The 18,883-nt window shown below is 34.9% G+C and overlaps 2 protein-coding genes across 6 annotated transcripts in view; both read left to right on the top strand.

Moving 5' to 3' along the window:
* The window catches only part of LOC111054526 (cytosolic purine 5'-nucleotidase), a 70,983-nt gene extending 64,507 nt beyond the window's left edge, over positions 1–6,476 (top strand). For all 4 annotated transcript variants that reach the window (XM_039427166.1, XM_039427164.1, XM_039427167.1 and 1 more), the window contains exons 10-11: positions 2,879–3,242; positions 4,475–6,476. In XM_039427166.1, the coding sequence (XP_039283100.1) occupies positions 2,879–3,242; positions 4,475–4,597 (487 nt within the window). In that variant the 3' untranslated portion in view covers positions 4,598–6,476. The remainder of the gene's footprint in view (positions 1–2,878; positions 3,243–4,474) is intronic.
* A 9,527-nt stretch (positions 6,477–16,003) lies between these two features.
* The window catches only part of LOC111064041 (mucin-5AC), a 294,202-nt gene continuing 291,322 nt past the window's right edge, over positions 16,004–18,883 (top strand). For both annotated transcript variants that reach the window (XM_039427155.1, XM_039427154.1), the window contains exon 1: positions 16,004–16,298. In XM_039427155.1, coding sequence (XP_039283089.1) covers positions 16,208–16,298 — 91 coding nt within the window. In that variant the 5' untranslated portion in view covers positions 16,004–16,207. The remainder of the gene's footprint in view (positions 16,299–18,883) is intronic.

Here is an 18,883-nt window from a genome sequence, read left to right as displayed (position 1 = left end):
ACTTCGTTCATTATTTGACTCTGCAAAAACTGTTAGGAGAAGGATTAGTAATAATACAAAGAAAATCAAACCTTGGGTGACTAATGGTATTCTTCGATGTATGAGGCGAAGAGACAAAATGTCTCTTAAGGTTCGTAAACAACCATTTAATGTACAGCTGATGGATTGTTTTAAATCATATAATCGAACACTGAAGTCGGCATTGCGAACTCTAAAGGAACAGTATTTCAAGAATAAATTAGTTGAATGTGGAAATAATCTAAGGGCTGTATGGAAGGTTGTGAATGAAGCAACAGATACCCCTTGTAAAACTAATTGTTCTATTAAAGAGTTGGTTACCAAGGATAATCGCATTTTGAGATCTTATCAAGTAAATGAAATAGCAGAGGAGCTTAATGAACATTTTGTGAGTGTTGGTAGAAGAATTTCTGAAAAAATTACTAAGGTAAAGGACAAGATTTTTAGGGAAAAAACTAATAGATTGTTTTGTAATTCGTTTTTCTTTTTTCCTGTCATAGCAGAGGAAATTGATATGTGTATTAAAAACTTGAAGAAAGGGGTAGCACCAGGATTTGATGGAATTTTTTCTAAATGTCTGAGTTCAAATTCTCGCATAATTTCAGTTCCTCTGGCTCATGTAATAAATTTATGCTTTTTGAATGGTGTTTTCCCCGACGAGTTGAAAAAGGCCACTGTTATTCCTTTGCATAAGAATGGTAACAAAAGTGATCCAGGGAACTATCGCCCAATTTCTCTGCTTTCATGTTTGTCAAAGGTGATTGAGAAATGTGTTAAGACTCGTTTGGTCGAATTCTTGGAAAAATATGAAATTTTATCTAATTGCCAATTTGGTTTTCGTAAGGGTGTAAGTACTTCTGATGCTGTATATAATGTTACTAAGAGAATTATTGAAACACTGGACAGGGAAGAAAAATGTATAGCTGTGTTTTTAGATCTCCAGAAGGCTTTTGATACAGTGGACCACAATATTTTATTTAGAAAGTTAGAAGGTATTGGAATTAGAGGTGTTGCATTGGGTTTCTTCAAAAGCTATCTCAGTTGTAGATCACAGGTGGTTAGTGTTGATGGTATAATGAGCTCAGAATTAGAAATTACGATGGGTGTGCCACAGGGAACAGTTCTGGGTCCAATATTATTTTTGATTTACATTAATGACTTACTCAAGATAGAGCTTGAGAGCTGTTCTTTGTTTTCTTTTGCTGACGACACTGTTGCTATTTTCTGTGCATCAAAATGGGAAGATGTTTTTTGTAGAGCTAATGAGGGTTTGAAAGTTATAAAAAACTGGTTAGATTTCAACTTAGTTAGTTTGAATATAGCAAAAACTACTGCAGTGTCATTTTCTTTGACCTCAGCAGGTCAGCCAGATAACCAGGGGAGTTTGGCTTTTCATGAAACTGGATGCGATGATAATAGTTGTCTATGTCCTATAATAATATTTAAGAACAGCACCAAATACTTGGGAATAATCATTGATAAGCATTTGAAATGGAGAGACCATATTTCATATTTATGTTCTAGGTTGAGGAAGACGCTGTATAAGTTTGTTCAACTGAGAAATATTTTTACAGTTGAGCAAATTAAAATGGTTTTCTTTGCGCTTGTGCAGTCAGTTGTGCGATATGGTATAATTGGCTGGGGTGGTTGTGGTGTTACCGTTCTTAAGCCTCTTATAGTATTGTATAAGAAAATTATTAAAATATGCTTGAAAAAACCGGTTAGATATCCAACAAATTTGCTCTATAAAGAATTTAATGTTCTCAGTATTGAGCACTTGTATGATCTTGACCTAGCTAGTTTTGTCTATTCGTGGCCCAATAGATTCCCTATAGCCCCTCATGGCGGCTATGTTACTCGTAGACAATCTGAGAGATTTTTGCTAGAACCACCTTGTAGAACAGCGGCTGCCAGTGCTCATGCAGCGTATTATGGTCCTAGACTTTTAAACCGTCTGTTGCTTGAAGTTTCTGGAGCATCCCAATGTATACCAATTTGTTATTATTCTTTCACTTTCAAAACTTTTAGACAGTATCTTCGACACTACTTATTAGGGAGACAAAATGAAGACTAATTTTGATTTATTTCTCAAATCTGTTTGTAAATCTCAATTCTATTCTTAAAATACATATCTTACTTAGTATAACAGAGCAGAAGAGAATTTGTTGTTTTATTTTTAAATATTGGTGATCTTTATCTTTGATGTAGAACATATAGTTGAATCTCAATTAGGCCTATACTGATTACAAGAGCAACATTTGTATGAAAATAGCATAAGAGAATGGAATTTTCTTTTTTTCTTGATATTGTAATGTAAAATTATAAAATCTAATTATGTTATTAATATTACGATGTATATTAGTATCTTATGCTATCCAACATTCTAGAGATACACCATCCCTCATCACAAGCTTTGCTTAAAGAGGGATGCAACAATATTATTTAGAATATGATATTTTATATTCATTATTTTATAAAGAATTTGTATTTTATGTTTGTAAGTATGAATTGTATATTAATTTTTTGTTGACATTAATAAATTGAATTGAAAAATTGAAATAGACGTTTGAAAATGCGAATCAATCTCTTATCCTGTGTCACGTTATTCTTTGATATTAAATAACGATTAGCATCCTGCTTGGATGCAGTCGGTGTAAGCATGAGATTGAATATAATTGATAAATTAGGTCGTGGTTTCTACTAGTAGTCAGTCTTAAAAAATCTGATAGGCCTAGGTATGGGCTTGTCCTATAAAATCTTGTAATTCAATCAAAAAAAAAGATCTATAAATATTCTTCTTATCGATAGAACAAGTACTTACCTACTATTTGCACTAATTGCAATGACTTGATGCGACCAGGAACCTGGACAGCAGCACAATGGAGAAGCCGGACATCTCGAAGCTGCGGCTGGCGATCCGCGAGGTGACGCACAAGATGGACCTGGCCTACGGCAAGATGGGCAGCCTGTTCCGGTCCGGATCGCGGCAGACCTTCTTCTCGGCGCAGGTGACGCGCTACGCCGACCTGTATGCCGCCACCTACCTCAACCTCATCTACTACCCGTTCAGCTACATGTTCCGCGCGCCCGCCATGCTCATGCCGCACGAGTCCACGGTCGCGCACGAACAGCGCTTCGTCATGGACAACCCCATGATATCGCGCTCGCGCACCGTCTCCATCATCGACGGCGAAGATGATCTCGCCATCAAGCAGAACGTCATTGTAAGTATATTCAAATAATTGAAATCGATATCCTTTGTTCACAAAAATGGGAAACATAACAATGCATTGAGCATTCGAAAAACATATAATTTGACATTATATATATATTAAAGGCTCCCCTCAAGGGCACATCCCTGAAACTCTTCATCCTACGATGAAAACACGTGTGATTGTGACTTGAGCTGCATTCACACACAACAGTGACAGTGAACAGTGAAAATATAGTTTCCTTTGAGTTCTAATTGGACTATTCCCATTCAGCCCGGCCGAGCGAGTATGAATAATACCATTTGAACGGAAGGCAATTATATTTTATCTGTTCACTGTCACTGTTGTGTGGGAATATAGCTTAAGGTTTCATACTATCAGTTTAAATTAACTGCTAACTATCGCTTGTGACTAAAACGCAAAAATCATTTAGGGCTCCTAAAATAATAAATGGTTCAATGTGTTATTTTTTTACTCTTCCACACTTATAAAGCTGGGGTCACGCCTGTCATGCACCGTTCCTATCCAACTCATGTCCGATATTTATTTCGGGTGATGGTAGGCAGTAGGGCATGTTTGGCATGCAGGTCATTGTGCTGAAAACGAGAGTGCTACGATTTTATTCTAAATCAGCTTCAAAATAGTACAAATTTGAAACCGTAAAATATAAATTTTCCCTTTTCGGTTTGCGCATGACTTTATAGTTTCTTCAATGATTTCTGTACTTGTTGTAAATTTATCAACAAAGTTACTAGCGTAGAAGGGAATGCTTTTCCACCTATGAATACTTCAAAAACGTTTAGTAAACTCAGTGCTGGAACCTAGTGTTAATATTAAAACTAATATGAACTCTGGACAGCAAACTGTCTGCTAAGGAATAAATATTTTTTTACAATTATTAGATACTTTCATAAGAATTTGTTATCAATACAGATTTCTTTAATGTTTTAAATTATACAGTTGATTATTCAGAGGAAATTGTCTGTCTTTCCTTGAGAAGACACTTATCAACCTACCAAACGCATGAGTTTCCACTTATTTTGTAAGAGTCTCGCCTGCCATTTATTTATCATTATTCAAGGACAATTTATATAGACTCAAAGAGGAATTAGCCAAAAAGCTTTTATATAAGCTATCCAATGCTATGACGTTATAAGCTTATTTTTAAGGTTATGTACATGTAGGGCTATGATGATTTATGAGAAAATTGGGTAGATTTGATTGAAATTATGTGATGTTTGCAGACGTCTGCGAGCAGTCAGGTGCCCCATCCGCGGCCGTCGACCCCCCGCAGCCTCACCCACACTCACGACGAGGACTACTCAGATGAGGACAGCGACAAGCAGTCCAACGGAAAGGTCGAGTAATTCCAACAAAACAATACAATTATTACTACGCTCAACATTACAGTAAAACCGATAGAATGTAATGACAAATCGAGATGAGCTTTATAGTCATGTTTATCTTCCAGTATAAACTACACAATAATACTGAATGCAATCGTACATAGACTTAGTATTAGATATGTAAGCCAAAAATTAAGTGATAGGATTCGATTCACGTTAATTTTTTATTGTAATATTTTTGTTTTCTCAGTTTATGTATGAAAATATATTTACTCTATTTATTAAAGATTGCTTACATATATTTTATTTCAATTACTTTATGCGATGAAGGCTACCTAGTTAACACGCGTATTTTATGAATAAAATATATTACATCACTACAAATAATATATTTATTTTCATAGTCTCTCTATGAAGTTGTCGATTTTTACAAATATCTTATAACAATTTATTCCAGTGAATTGGAGAGTTTTAGTATCAGATTCTTAATTTAAAAAAAAATTGTGTCATGATAGTTGAAGCGGCCAATTTTAAAATAAGACTTGATAGTTGTTTGCATGTAGGCAATCTTAGAAGTTGATTTTTTCGAAAGTGTATTGATTGAGAATAATTACTAAAGTAATCCACTGTTTGAAATCGAGTAATAAATATGCCAATTATTATAATAGAATTATATTATATTATTACATTATATTATAATGTATTCATTTATATTGAATAAATTAAGTAAAACACTAGTTACTCATCCTTCTAGGTGTAATCGGACACCTATTACATGTGAATGTAATATGTAAATGGGTCGATTTAAGGTCCATTTTCATTACTTTTCTTTGGAATATCTGTTACTGATCGAATATTTTATTAATCTTCTATTCATTAGTCTTTCTATCATTTTTCAGAAAATAATGCTGACTTGAGCACAAGTTATTCAATATTGAAGTATATGAAATGAAAAGTCTCCATCCACTAAGTATGCAATTAGTAAGACTTAATAAGCAAGCAATTTATTATTCTCTTGTTTGTTCTAGAGTATTTGAATAGTTGGTATGTTTTCAACTCACAATACAATGGTGTTGTATTATAAATTTTTTATTGTAACAGTTTCATTAATATACATAATAAAACTTTAATATTCCATTGAAAAGCATTCGCACTACTCCATTTACGTGAATAGATCCATTTAATAGTTGATATATCTTTTTCCTACATCTTAAGTTCCATATTGAATTCTTCCAATTTTGCTTCATCATGTTGATTAGTACAGCTCATTCTATTCAGAATTTTACATCACTTCTTATCATCATTCTGGTATCTTTACTAAATTTAGGCCAGTATATGTACTTTAATGTTCTTCTTAAATAATAAACTAAGCTCTCAAGCTAAACTTTAAATTTGGAAATATACTCACAATAGAGGTACGGTTCAAATCATACAATAACTTCGAAAAAATGCAGTTTTAGGTTAGTCAGATTTAGCTGATGTAAAAAGAATGTCTCAAGCTCTGTGCCTGATAAGTGTAGATGTAATAATTTATTATAATCAAAATAAAAAATACGTACACTATCATTAGATGGTAGGTTTGTAAAATTACTATTATAATTGCATGATATTCCAAATTAAATCTAACATTATTATATTTATAGCAAATTTATATCTTTTCGGGAATCCCAGAATGTAATAATACCAATGTATAAATTTGTGATATTACTGACATTTTTGTATTACCATTGTGTATTGTATGTTTGTTTCTTGCACACAAGTTTTGTACAGTTCGATTCAATTTATGCTTTGATTAATATTTTTAAGAATAGTCTATTTTGTTTCTAGGCTTATTCTTAGTTTAAGAGTTTTAATTATTGTCAAAATGTCATTGTATAATAAAAGTGTATTTTTCACCTTCTTCTATCACTTTAATTTTGGAGACCACTCTGACCTTGGACTTTTCATTTGATCTCTAATGCATTTATTATTGACACACACACAATACAGAGTACCTATTTATTAAGATATTTACAGAGTATTTACAGATACAGAGTATTTATTGAGTTATTAGATCATATTACAAATTAATATGGTATAATAATATTTTTAAGAAGAAAATCCATCACTTATAATTGAAGGAAAATTATACCTGCATAGGTGTAAAACCTGTGAGCATGTGTGTTAGTCACAAAAACAACATGAAAAATATTATGCAATTAAGCGCTTGAATTAAATGATCCACAACGTGCTTAGTTCATGGTGCTTGAAGGGTCCTCTAATACCGCCTATCACTGCAAAGACAGAAACAAAGACCTGAAACTTCAATAAAAGAATAAAAAAAATTATTTCGGAGTTTGATTATAAAAAAACGAATATTTTTGTACGTTGTCTTGGATTTGATGGAAATTGCAGTAGACTGAGAAAGAAGCAAGCCTGCTTGTTTCAATGAGAAAAATGCAACCCATCCATGATATGATATTATAAAAATCTGGTGTGGCGCACTCACACAACTTTCCTTGCCGTTTTAATTGATCACCAGACGCTAGTGTTCCCGCGCATCTCAAGTCTACTAATCAAAGATTTGAGCCAGCTGGTGACCGGGCAATAACGCTGGAGACACAAATGAGGTTTGCTATCTCTTCATAGTGAATGGTTTAGAATAGAATAGAATAAGTTTTAATGTAACCGCTTCTGAGGTCTTCAGAAGCATTACCTTTCGTCACAATGTACAGCAAATGTCACACATACAATACACTAATTGGAAAGATACTATTCTAAAATCAATCAATCAATTCATTTATTTCACAAACAAACATAATACAGAATAAAAAAGAAAGATATAAAAAATGTGAAATAAAAGTGGACACCCCTAGGCATAAGCCCGATTGGGGTGTACTACTCCTAATAAAACAACTAAAAATACTCAGAGGAGTAGGCCGCTCCGCTCTATAAATAAACTTGGCATAATAAATTATAACTTAAAAGAAAATAATTTTTTTCTGCTACGGTAGCCCATCACATGAAAACAAGGATGAAGTAATTACGTTATGAAAATTAATCACCTGACGCTAGTGTTCACGCGCATCTCAAGTCCACTTATTCAAAGATCTGAGCCAGCTGGTGACAGGACAATGACGCTGGAGACACACGAAGTCTGCTATCTCTTCATGGTGAATGATTTAATAGAATCAACAGTTGCCAACAGTTTGCAATTGAAATAATAACATCTCGAATTTCGAGCTTATTTTCAATTTTAGGTGAAAATGTTACTGAACATTAATTGTAGAGATTTTCATGCTCAATCCACTTGGAATTTTCTGTTTAAATTGTATCTGAACCCTGATAATTGGGAATCTAAAATCAAACTTTGCATAGATGGGGCGGAGCTCCTGGAAGTTTTACAGATATGGGACTTGTAGCAGTTGATATAGCTTATCAATGACTTATGTAGGTATGTATTTGATCAAAATCGTTGGAGCCATTTTCGAGAAAATCGTGAAAAACCCGGTTTTTGACATATTTTTGCCATTTCAGCCGCCATCTTGAATTTAATTTGATCGAAATTGTTCGTGTCGGATCCTTATATGGGAAGGACCTTAAGTTCCAAATTTCAAGTCATTCCGTTAATTGGAAGATGAGATATCGTATACACAGAAGCACATACACACACACACACATACAGACCAATACCCAAAAACCACTTTTTTGGACTCAGAGGACCTTGAAACGTATAGAAATTTAGAAATTGAAGTACTGTTAAAACTCAATTTGCATCATCCTTGATTTTTGAACTTAGCGCGTTGCCAGTATAGCCAACGTTTGGCAGATTTAGTCTTCTGTTTTCAATATTTGTATCTTTGTAATAATTTCAATTTGTTGTCTAGTATTATTTGATTAATTTCAAATTTGTCCTTTTTCACTTGCTTTTGAATAATATTTGTGTTTTGTATCTTTATTCTTGCATTTCTCACTTGCGGAAATCATTGTAGGTAGGTTTTGCTCCACTCGGCTTGCCGTGGCGCTGGTGTGCTGCTTCTTTGTTTCTACTCGATTCCAAAATGTAAAAATTGGCCAACTCTTGTTTTCAATTTTCGAATTTGAATTTATTCCAGCTGAATATTCAATACTTTCATGTTCCATTGGCATATTTGCGATAAATATTGGCCTAATTCAATCAAACAACTTGTATGTCTTCATGGATTGTGTTTGAATCTCAAACTTCTGGTAGGTGTAACCTCACTTTCCATTTGAACACGCTTTTCTGAACTCAATTTTTAGAATTTAGTTTAAAGCTCTTTCCAATTTTACATTGTTCATCTATTTCAATCTTTTTTAAAAAATGTCAATTTAGCATTTTGATTCCATTGAATTCTCAGTGATCTACTTGTCAAGTTGCTATTCCGATTTTGTCTTTGTTCGGACATTACGTTTCAAGAGCATTCAATTATTTGCATTTCTGCAAAAATCCAAGATCATCAAGATTGCTTGATGTTTCTACAAATCTTTATTTCATATTCTTGTTTTCAAACTCTTTGTACTCTGAAATCTGTGTAGTTCAGAGCGCTGTTGCTACAGTCAACATATTTTTCTTACCGTAGGGTATTTTCTTTTCCTCTGTCCACAGTTTGGATTTTGGGAAACTCAATCAATCTCTCTACATCTCTCGAATCAATCTGCTACCGAATCTGTTCTACAATTCTACCTACGATCGAATCTACCGATAAAGGTCTGCAGTCTCTATTGACAGTCGAAATTGCATCCACTTTGGGGTTCCATATACCCTCCCACTCACTTGGTCGACTGTGCAATTTAGCATTCCACTTTGGGGTTACGTATACCCTCCCACTCTCTGGCCGGTATGGTGATGATGATTTCCATTGCCGGAGCATTTCTTACAAATGCCTACAATCTTCGACAGCTTTCGACATCCTCAAGATACTCAGGTTGAGTAATTGTATATTCATCATAAATTTGTAATTTCATCCATTCTTGTTCGTGTTGGATACTTATCGTAAGGACCTTAAGTTCCAAATTTCAAGTCATTCCGTTAATTGGGAGATGAGATATCGTGTACACAGACGCACATACACTCATACACACACACACACACACACACACACACACACACACACACACACACACACACACACACACACACACACACACACATACAGACCAATACCCAAAACCAAAAAAACACTTTTTTGGACTCAGGGGACCTTGAAACGTATAGAAATTTAGAAATTGAGGTACCTTAATTTTTTTCGGAAAGCAATACTTTCCTTACCTATGGTAATAGGGCAAGGAAAGTAAAAAGAAATAGTAATGATAACACTAGAGAAGTATAGAGTAGAAGAAGAATAGAGTAGACACTCCTTCTATTGTTTAATTCACTCAACTGCCATTCAAACAATGCTGACAGTATGACGTGTATTATTATTTTAGTATGACGTGAATCTTACTATAGAAGAGTTTGCCTATTTTAGTATGAGGGGTGCCGAGTGCCGAGCTGCCGTGGTTAGGGGCAGCGTAGAAAGTACACAGAGTGTCCCGAAACTTTGAGAATGAGAGTGAAAGAATTATTATATCATAATTTCTCCTATCATGCACTTTCAATATTATCCTGTTAAATAATATATTCTCAAAAAGTATGTAGACTAGAAGTAAATAAAGTTGGCAACGAACTTGATCTGAATAATGATTCAAAGAATATGCATTGAAAATTTGAAGTTGGTTGATGAAAAGCAATCTAAAACAATCGAACAAAAAATGCAATCCATCCATAGAGTCTCGCTACGCTCATTCAATTATTTATTCTTCAGTTGGTGGATTGTTGAAAGACGAGTACGATGCAGTGCACCTTGCACAGCTATCTTTTCAAAAATGCTTTTTGTCTGTTTTGTCACCTTTACATCCTGATTTGATGAGAGGTTTGGGCGCGTTTTAGACAAAAACGTTTGTCTGGCACATTGGGCTGGCGCAAGAAACAGCCGAGTTGAAACGTTGAGGACCGTTTACATTATTACTAGTACTTGAAGCCTCGTTTCCATTACCACAATTTCAGTGCTGCAATATGACTAGTGTTGATCGGATGAAGGAAACTTGTAATAATGGAAACGGTCCTCAACACTTCAACTCGGCTGTTTCTTGTGCCAGCCCTATGTGGCGCGACGCAAGGTGTTGTTGCGGATTCATATTTCACATATTTCACTCATCTCTTTCTCTCTCAAATTCTAACTTCCATATAAATGATGATAGAAAGACGGATTTGGATCCAGCACCCCCAAAAACTATGATTTCCGAAAATACCCAAAAATAACAGTTTTGTCACTTTTATTTTTTTATAGTGCTCAAGGTCTCATGTTAGTTAGTGCTAAGTTAGCATCTACGTTATTGCACCCACTTTCATGCGGTTTACGCCGAAATGGAAACAATAGATGAAAAGTTGTAAAATTCGCTCAACAAGCTAACGCAGCTCTTCGCTTTGTTGTGATTTGCAATCTGCAAATTTTCAGAATGGAAACTATGCTTCAGTAACACTCTGTACAACAATTTTTCATAAAATGCACTACCGCTATTTTGAATTCCACACCTGTACAAATTATACGTGATTAATAAATGGGAATGCGATTAGATCAATTTTGTGCAAAATTTCGATTGTACAGTTCTACTCTGAAATTAGGCTCCACTCACACTTACGCGACTCAGGTTATTTTCACAAGTTACAGGTTACAACTTGCAAGTTACACGTCATATTACAAGTTGGAAGAAAAAAAGACACTTAGTTACTATTTACAAATTGTATAGTTATAAGTTACAGGAGGTAGAAGTCACAATCTACAAGAGAGAAGAGACAGTTAGAGAGAAGAGATAGAGAGAGAAGAGACTAGTTACAAGTTATAAATTGTATAGTTATAAGTTACAGGAGATAGAAGTCACAATCTACAAGACACTAGTTACAAGTTACAAATTGTATATATAGTTATAAGTTACAGATTGCAAGCGATAAGTCAGACACAAATTGCATTTGAAAATGTTGAGTCTTACGACAAACTAAAGCCCCCCATATACGTACCAGCTAGCCTGTCAGTTTTTCCTGAACAGTCCGCCTGTGATCGGCGGCCTGTTGGACTGACTACCCCATACACGTTCAGTTCAATTCTGTCCGGCAAGCGCTTCAAACACATTGATTTCTTCGTGTGTTGAATGTTTTTAGTAATTAAGTTGAAGATTTGTAGTTAGATTTTCTTAGTTTTGTGTAGTTGTTCATTTTCTGACGATCATTTATAGTTTAAAATGTCTGGTGATGATGATTACGCCGTTTTAGAATAGCATCAGTTACTAAAAAACGGCAAAAACGTGAGTGTTGGTCGAAAAGGTGGTTGATGAAGAGGGACAAGTATTCTCACGTGAATTTATTAAAAGAGTTGAAGGTGACTCCAAGAGACTGGTACAATTACTCAAGAATGGACGAAAATACGTACCTTCTTCTTCTGTCATTGGTCGATACTACTAGCAACAACTCGAAAATACAAATGAAGTTCGGCCGGTGGCCTGACGCCGCTCCACATACACGTTCAGTTTTGACTGAAACAGCATCCGGCAAGCTGGTTGAACTGATGTGTTTTCATTCGATCACCGGTCGCCTGTTCAGTCTTAACTGACAGTCCAGCCGGACCATACACACGCTACGGCCGCCTGTCACAGGCGGACTGTTCAGTCAAAACTGACAGGCTAGCCGGTACGTGTATGGGGGCCTTAAGTTGAGCGCATACAGTACTTGGTAATCTTCTTCGTTTATGGCTACTTTTCCGCACAACTGGTAATTTTAAAAAGCTACTGTGACTATTGCTACATTATTGGTTCTATATAACTCAAATTTTGGAACATTTTTCTAAATCCAACTATTTGAAAAAACTGATATTATAAGCTCTCCTTAATGGGTCCTGTGAGAGTTGTCCAGTGTAAGTGGGTCAACGACGTTCAGTAAAGGAGCTCGCCTCTGGTTGGCTGTTCAGAGGCTATTTGAATATGAAAAGCAGAGGAATGGAAAATTCCAGTTCAATTTCTGTGGCAACATCAGCAGCTTGAAGGGCTAGGGAGGATTAGATCAGTTTCAGGTAATGAGTTCCTTGCTTAAAATGCCCTCTATTTTCCGCTGAGTTCCCAAGACTCAGCACGGTTATTCAGGTAGAAGAGATGAAGCGTAACAGAGTTTTGAGGATTAAGCCAGTGCCAAAGGACTTTGAGAAAATCCTTCAGAGAGTTAAATCTTTCACTGCTAGTCTCTGTCAAACAGTATTCCCCTCTGCCCTGCCCTGCCCTGCCTCGGTTGCCAGAGTTGAAGGGAGGAGGGAGGCTGTGGCTTTCTTCATCTTAGCATTCACGCTAATGTGAGTTTTATCCACAGTTGAATCTCTCAGAACCCAGATCACCTCAATGCAAGATTCGATAACAAACTTCAGCTTTTCTTACGAGTAATATTATCAGCTTCAATTTATACAAAATAAGTTTGAAAATGATCCTTCAATCATTAAAAGAAGAAAAATAATGATTGCAGAATGTAATTTCATCACATTTTTTAAAATTCTGGTTGGTGAGATCTGTAACTGTAATTGAAATTGAATTAAACATTTGATGATTGATTATATGTTATTGTTAAACAACTATTTAGTCACATTCTAAAACCATTTGTTCAAGTAAATGCTGAATCTAGATGATTAAAGATTTATCAACAGTTTTATCCGAATTACTAGTAGTTCTGTGAACAGTAGACCTCGCGCAGTTATAAACCGCAGCCTCCTCTTATACTGTCCATCAGAGTAAATCATGTCTGTATGTCGTGTCGGCGAGATATCGGTGTGAAAACGGCTAATGGCTGTTGGGGTTGATGTATCGAAAATGCTAACATCAAGAGCTAATCTCCTTCAAGACATACTGGCAACAGGACAGCCCAAGTTCAAAGCAGAGAAAGTTCGAGAGACAATACCATGTTAGTTTAGTTATTAATTGCATGCGCTATTGCACGCAATCAATAGTTCGTTCATTTATTTATCTATTTATTCACAATGGAGACAACGGGTTTCCCCAAATATGTCTCCTTAACAATAAAAATTGTACAGCTGCAAATTAAAAAAAAAATAATGATAAAAATAATACGAACTTATTCAATAATAAATAATCTTCTTCTTCTTCTTCTTCTTCTTCTTCTTCTTCTTCTTCTTCTTCTTCTTCTTTGGCTGTGCCTTATCCCATTTAAATGGGGTCGGCATTCCTTCCTCTCAGTCTGCCTCTCCACAAAGCCCTATCCAATGCTTCCTCTCTCCTCCAACCACTCTCCCGCAAGTCAGCCGCTATTCTATCTCAATAATAAATTATACAAACAACAGAAATACCACCTAATTCAAAAATGAAAAATACAAAGATTTCAAATACTTATAAAAAAAGTAAAAATAAAACAAATTCAAAATTCCAAAACTTATAAAAATTAAAGAATATAATAACAAATAATGAACAGAAATTTTATCAATAGAGTAATAATAACATTTATAACTGAACGACGACCCAAACCATATGCACATTCACCCTGATACACCAACTATTTATGCGATCAGATCATGCTTACACAAGATTTAATTATCATATAACGCTTTCCGGAATCTAGCGCAAGAAAACCAGAAGACATCTAGGCGCCCAGACAAGCTATTATAATTTCTTTGCATCCTATTTTAATAGTGCATAAAAATTGCATTCAATGAGGCATGCAATGAGGCAGGCAATTTATAGTTTACACAGCTGCTGATTTTTTACCAAGTTACATTGAGATATTGAATTGCGTCATGGCATGCGATTTATAATCCACTCGACAGCTGATTTATGATGAATAATTCTTTAGTCTGATTTTTACTCTAATATTGGCGTATGAAGGAGGCTCCTTTTTCCTTTTATATTATCCTTTAAATGCAAAATTTCCAAAAACCTTGTATATATGTCGACGCGCAATTTAAAAAGGAACATACCTGTCAAATTTCATGAAAATCTATCACCGCGTTTCGCCGTAAATGCGCAACATATAAACATTTAAGCATTAAGAGAAATGCCAAACCGTCGACTTGAATCTTAGACCTCACTTCGCTCGGTCAATAAGAACCTTATACTAGTCTGAATAGCTCTGTTATTATTATTGATATTGAGTTATATTGGTCTATCAATAAATCAGTGAATAACACTGTCGTCTTGTCGTCAGTGACAATTTATACCACTGACACTGTAACGTATCTATGGCCTATAAAATGATGTGTAGTATGAGTATATTACATACTATGTAAGATCAGAGAAAACTACTATAAACTAATAAAAACAATAATGATAACTTAAGTACCCTTTATTATTTGAAACTTCAAAATATTACAACGACTAGCTCAAATTGAAAATGACCTAAGTTATGGTCGAAACTAGTCGTTGTAATATTTTAAAGTTTAAAATAATTCTTGTGTGCTTTGAATTATTGTAATTTGAATGTGTAATTGAAGAATGTTAAGTGACACATAACCTAGCTACATTTGGACTGTTGTATAAATTAGAATTGGAACCGTTTCGGGCGTAAGTCAGCCTGTGCTGCTTTTCTGTAAGTTGTGTAATTCTGATTAAATTAATAAAATAAAATAAAAAAGTAGCCCATTCGAGTGAAGTGTTTTCATAAAACTACTATAATATGCTGTATTCTGTGGTATGATGCTAGACTATGGTATTACAGTAGAGCAGTTGGCACGCTGCAATCTGTTGAGATTCAACCCTCAGCTTGGGGGATTTGTCTATGTTGGCAAGACGAGACAGCTGCTGCTGACACTGATATGTTCTTGAGCAAGTGACCAGCGAGGCCACTATAGAAAATACTATAGAATATTCATACAGATATTATCAATTTTCTGTTTTCTATGGGTTGAATTCATATTCTATATTCTATTTTGTTCCTCAGAAAATACTGATGCATTATCCACAAAATCCGCCATCCAAAGACGTCCAGTTCTTAATTGTTTTTGATAGTCAAACGTATCTCTGTACACGCACAGTATTTAAATATTGAAGTAATCAACCTCTGCAGATTTTTGTTAAAGTATGATACTCTTGCTCCCCCTTGTCATTCTCAATCACTACATTTAGCTCTCACCACAAGTCACAAACCCCTTGTTTTCACCTCTTTCTCGTGATAACGTATTCGGCGTGAAATATATACAAGCGTCGCCGTGAGTATAAAGTGCATGACAGACAAGAGAAGTGCGGTAGCGGTAAACATAATTATTTTATTAGCGGTGCGGTGTAAAAAGCTGTTACCCGCCTTGTTTACAGTTGAAGTGAATATTATGTGGATTCTGGTGGAGGGTGAAGGAGAGGGATGACGTCACGGCGGTGGAGGGAGACACGAGCATGCCAGAGCTGGTTGGGGTCAGTCGGTTTGCGTCTGCCTTTGAGAGCGGATCGAACAGTTGCAAGAAGCGATAGTTGCGCGCTCCGTGCGTGGTTCAGTGTGCGTCGTCAGTGATTGCCTAGTGACTAATTATTATAAACGTGTGTCAGTGATTGAAACTAGCAAATCTGGAGAGGTATTTCAGTGATGTGTTGAAAATCAGCCCTGACAAGCACTCCAGCATGCACTTCTCTATCACCTTTCTCATGGGTGCGTCCACGTGGATTTGGATGCTGTTGGTCCTGCCAAGTGTGGATTACTCCTACGCTCAAGGTGAATAATAGGATAATTGCTGTGCCCACTCAATGTCAACCTAATGCTTTTGTTATTTTTGCATTGTCTTCGATGAGATCAGCTTTCCGATGGTTCTCACTTAACAAACATTTATTTCATTTATACATGATAGAGAATTACTTATCTGTGAATACTCTGCAAGCTAATTAATCTCCTCTGCATTATCTAGAGGAATATAATAGTGTATAAAACATAGGAATATATGCTTTTCTCGACGAATTTCTCAAAAATTTACATCCCTGATTTATCTAATCCATTAGCTTTATTTTGGTTTTGCGGTTAATATCTAATATTGTAAGTCAAAATGATTATAAATTTTTTCCACATATAAATCTGAAGATATGTGAACAGACAATAGAAGAGCTTTTCCAACCAAGCTTTTTGTCATACAAATATTCAATAAACAAGTAACCCATTTCCAAATGAATACTTGTAAGGTTGCACCTGAGTACCTGATGCCTGTTTGTTTACCTGTATATGTACACTTGTACGTAGAATTTATCCAGGAAATATGTAGACAATATCCACAAAATGTGAAGCTTGATCTGATATTTTTCAACTTTTCCTTGAATTTGGCTTGGCTCCTGATAGGTTTCTGCTTCTTCCGTAGCTTCCTGATGTAGTGAAAAGACTACAATAATTTAAATAGTATTTAAATATTTGAATGAGTGGCTTTCCTGTGTGAACAGTTGACAGTGTTGATGTGTCTTCTTAAGGAAATAATATAATAGCAGTACAACATGATACTAAGTAATATATATCAAACTCATAAATCAATGTAGGTGTGAATTGAATGATTTACCAGTAAACATTGAAATTTAGTGATCAATTATAATTTCAAGGAAAAATAGAAACTCTATTTTCATTAATTATTCATAGTTTTCCGATATTTCTGAAGTGTACATGCAAACAAGCTTTCAGATTGTGGACACAGTACTGTATATCTTTAATAACTTACTGTACTGTTTGTCTGTGATATTACATGTACACTTTTTAAACTGCACAGGATTTATTTTCATGGATGTTGTCCAATATTTCATTATACCGCTTTGATAATATAAAAGTGATTGAATTACAGTACTGTAAAGTAATTGAACTTAATTCTACCAGTTACATAGGCTGAATAACTAGTATACATGCTCCTCATTTAAAAAACCTTGCTTAATCATCATCATCATCGTTATCATCAACACAGCATTAACTCATATATAATTATTATCAACAAGTATACTACATAGACCTATTCATTCAATTTAACTAGGTATATCAGAAACCCATTATGAGAAATCCAGCAGCCATTTCTTCCCAAGCTTACATGCTATTTTCTCATCGGCAGTTTTAAATTAGCTAATCAATTTCAATTTCAATATTATTTCTTCAAGGAATAAACAGGTCATGAGGTAGATAGCACAATGAAAATGAACTGTGATAAATAGCTCACATCTTATTCAACATTTTGTTCCATCACAGTACGAACCTATTGAATGTGATAATAAAATGGTTTAGGCTATTGATGATATATTTCATCCGAGTTCTCAAGGGTCATTGTTTTGAAATGAAGCGATATGAGATTTCGAGTAGTCATGTCTGTTCCAGTTAACGAACGATTGCAAACTGACAATTAAATTACATCTTCCTTCATTTCCATGTCAAATTCGATTTAGTACTGTACTTCAGTGGAGAGCAGATGCATTCAAGTGTTATTGTTGAGCGATGTGTTATCTGGTCTTATTATTCAAGGGGTTGAGAGAGTCCGTACTCTTCTAGAGCTCAAGTCTAATATTCCATACCAGCCTAAACTCAAACATACAGTTCTATAAAGTTATAGAACCCGCTTTGGCGGGTGTTACAGCTTACATGTACAATAAAATTACCATAGATTAGAGCCATGGAAGATAACAATATTTCGTTGACTGAAAATTATATCGTTTGTTCCAATTCCCTCAATTATATTATTCACAGTGATGTGGTGGATGTAATTTGATAAAGTGGGGCTCAACTCAATCCTCAATGGTAGTAGTGGCTAAATTTTCAATTATCATGAATCATTCATTGGAAATTCATCCCAATTATCCATCGTTATTGGTCCTAATAAGGGTTAGAATAGAATTTTAAGTATGTTGAAATTGAGTATATAAGAGAGAGCTATGAAAAACCTTATGTATTCTTCAAAGTTACAGTGAGACTTCTATAACCACAATTCTTCGACTCACTATGAGAAGTTCGATATTGAGTGAGCTTGCTGCTATTCAGTGGAAAAGGTAACATGAAAAGATAGAATTCATTAATCACTAACTTATTTATATTGGGATTGATTACGATACTCTAAATTCAATGTGTTTAAGAAAAACTTTCTTAATCTTAGTGTACATGAGTTTTAACTGTATGATTATATAATACAATATCGGGGACCGAGCTTCGCTCTGGAGTACAAAAGCATGAAAAATTTATTACAAAAGAAGGAATCATAATAACATTCATACAGAAATGTTCTATCTAATCACAGTAGATTGAGATTAATTCCCAGAACAATGCAAAAATTTCCCTCACAAAGGCCCAGTTGC

This window comes from Nilaparvata lugens, chromosome 4 (assembly GCF_014356525.2).
Source record: "Nilaparvata lugens isolate BPH chromosome 4, ASM1435652v1, whole genome shotgun sequence".
NCBI lineage: Eukaryota > Metazoa > Arthropoda > Insecta > Hemiptera > Delphacidae > Nilaparvata > Nilaparvata lugens.
The sequence above is the reverse complement of the archived record's forward strand: the minus strand, read 5'-3'. Positions and strand labels throughout refer to the sequence as shown.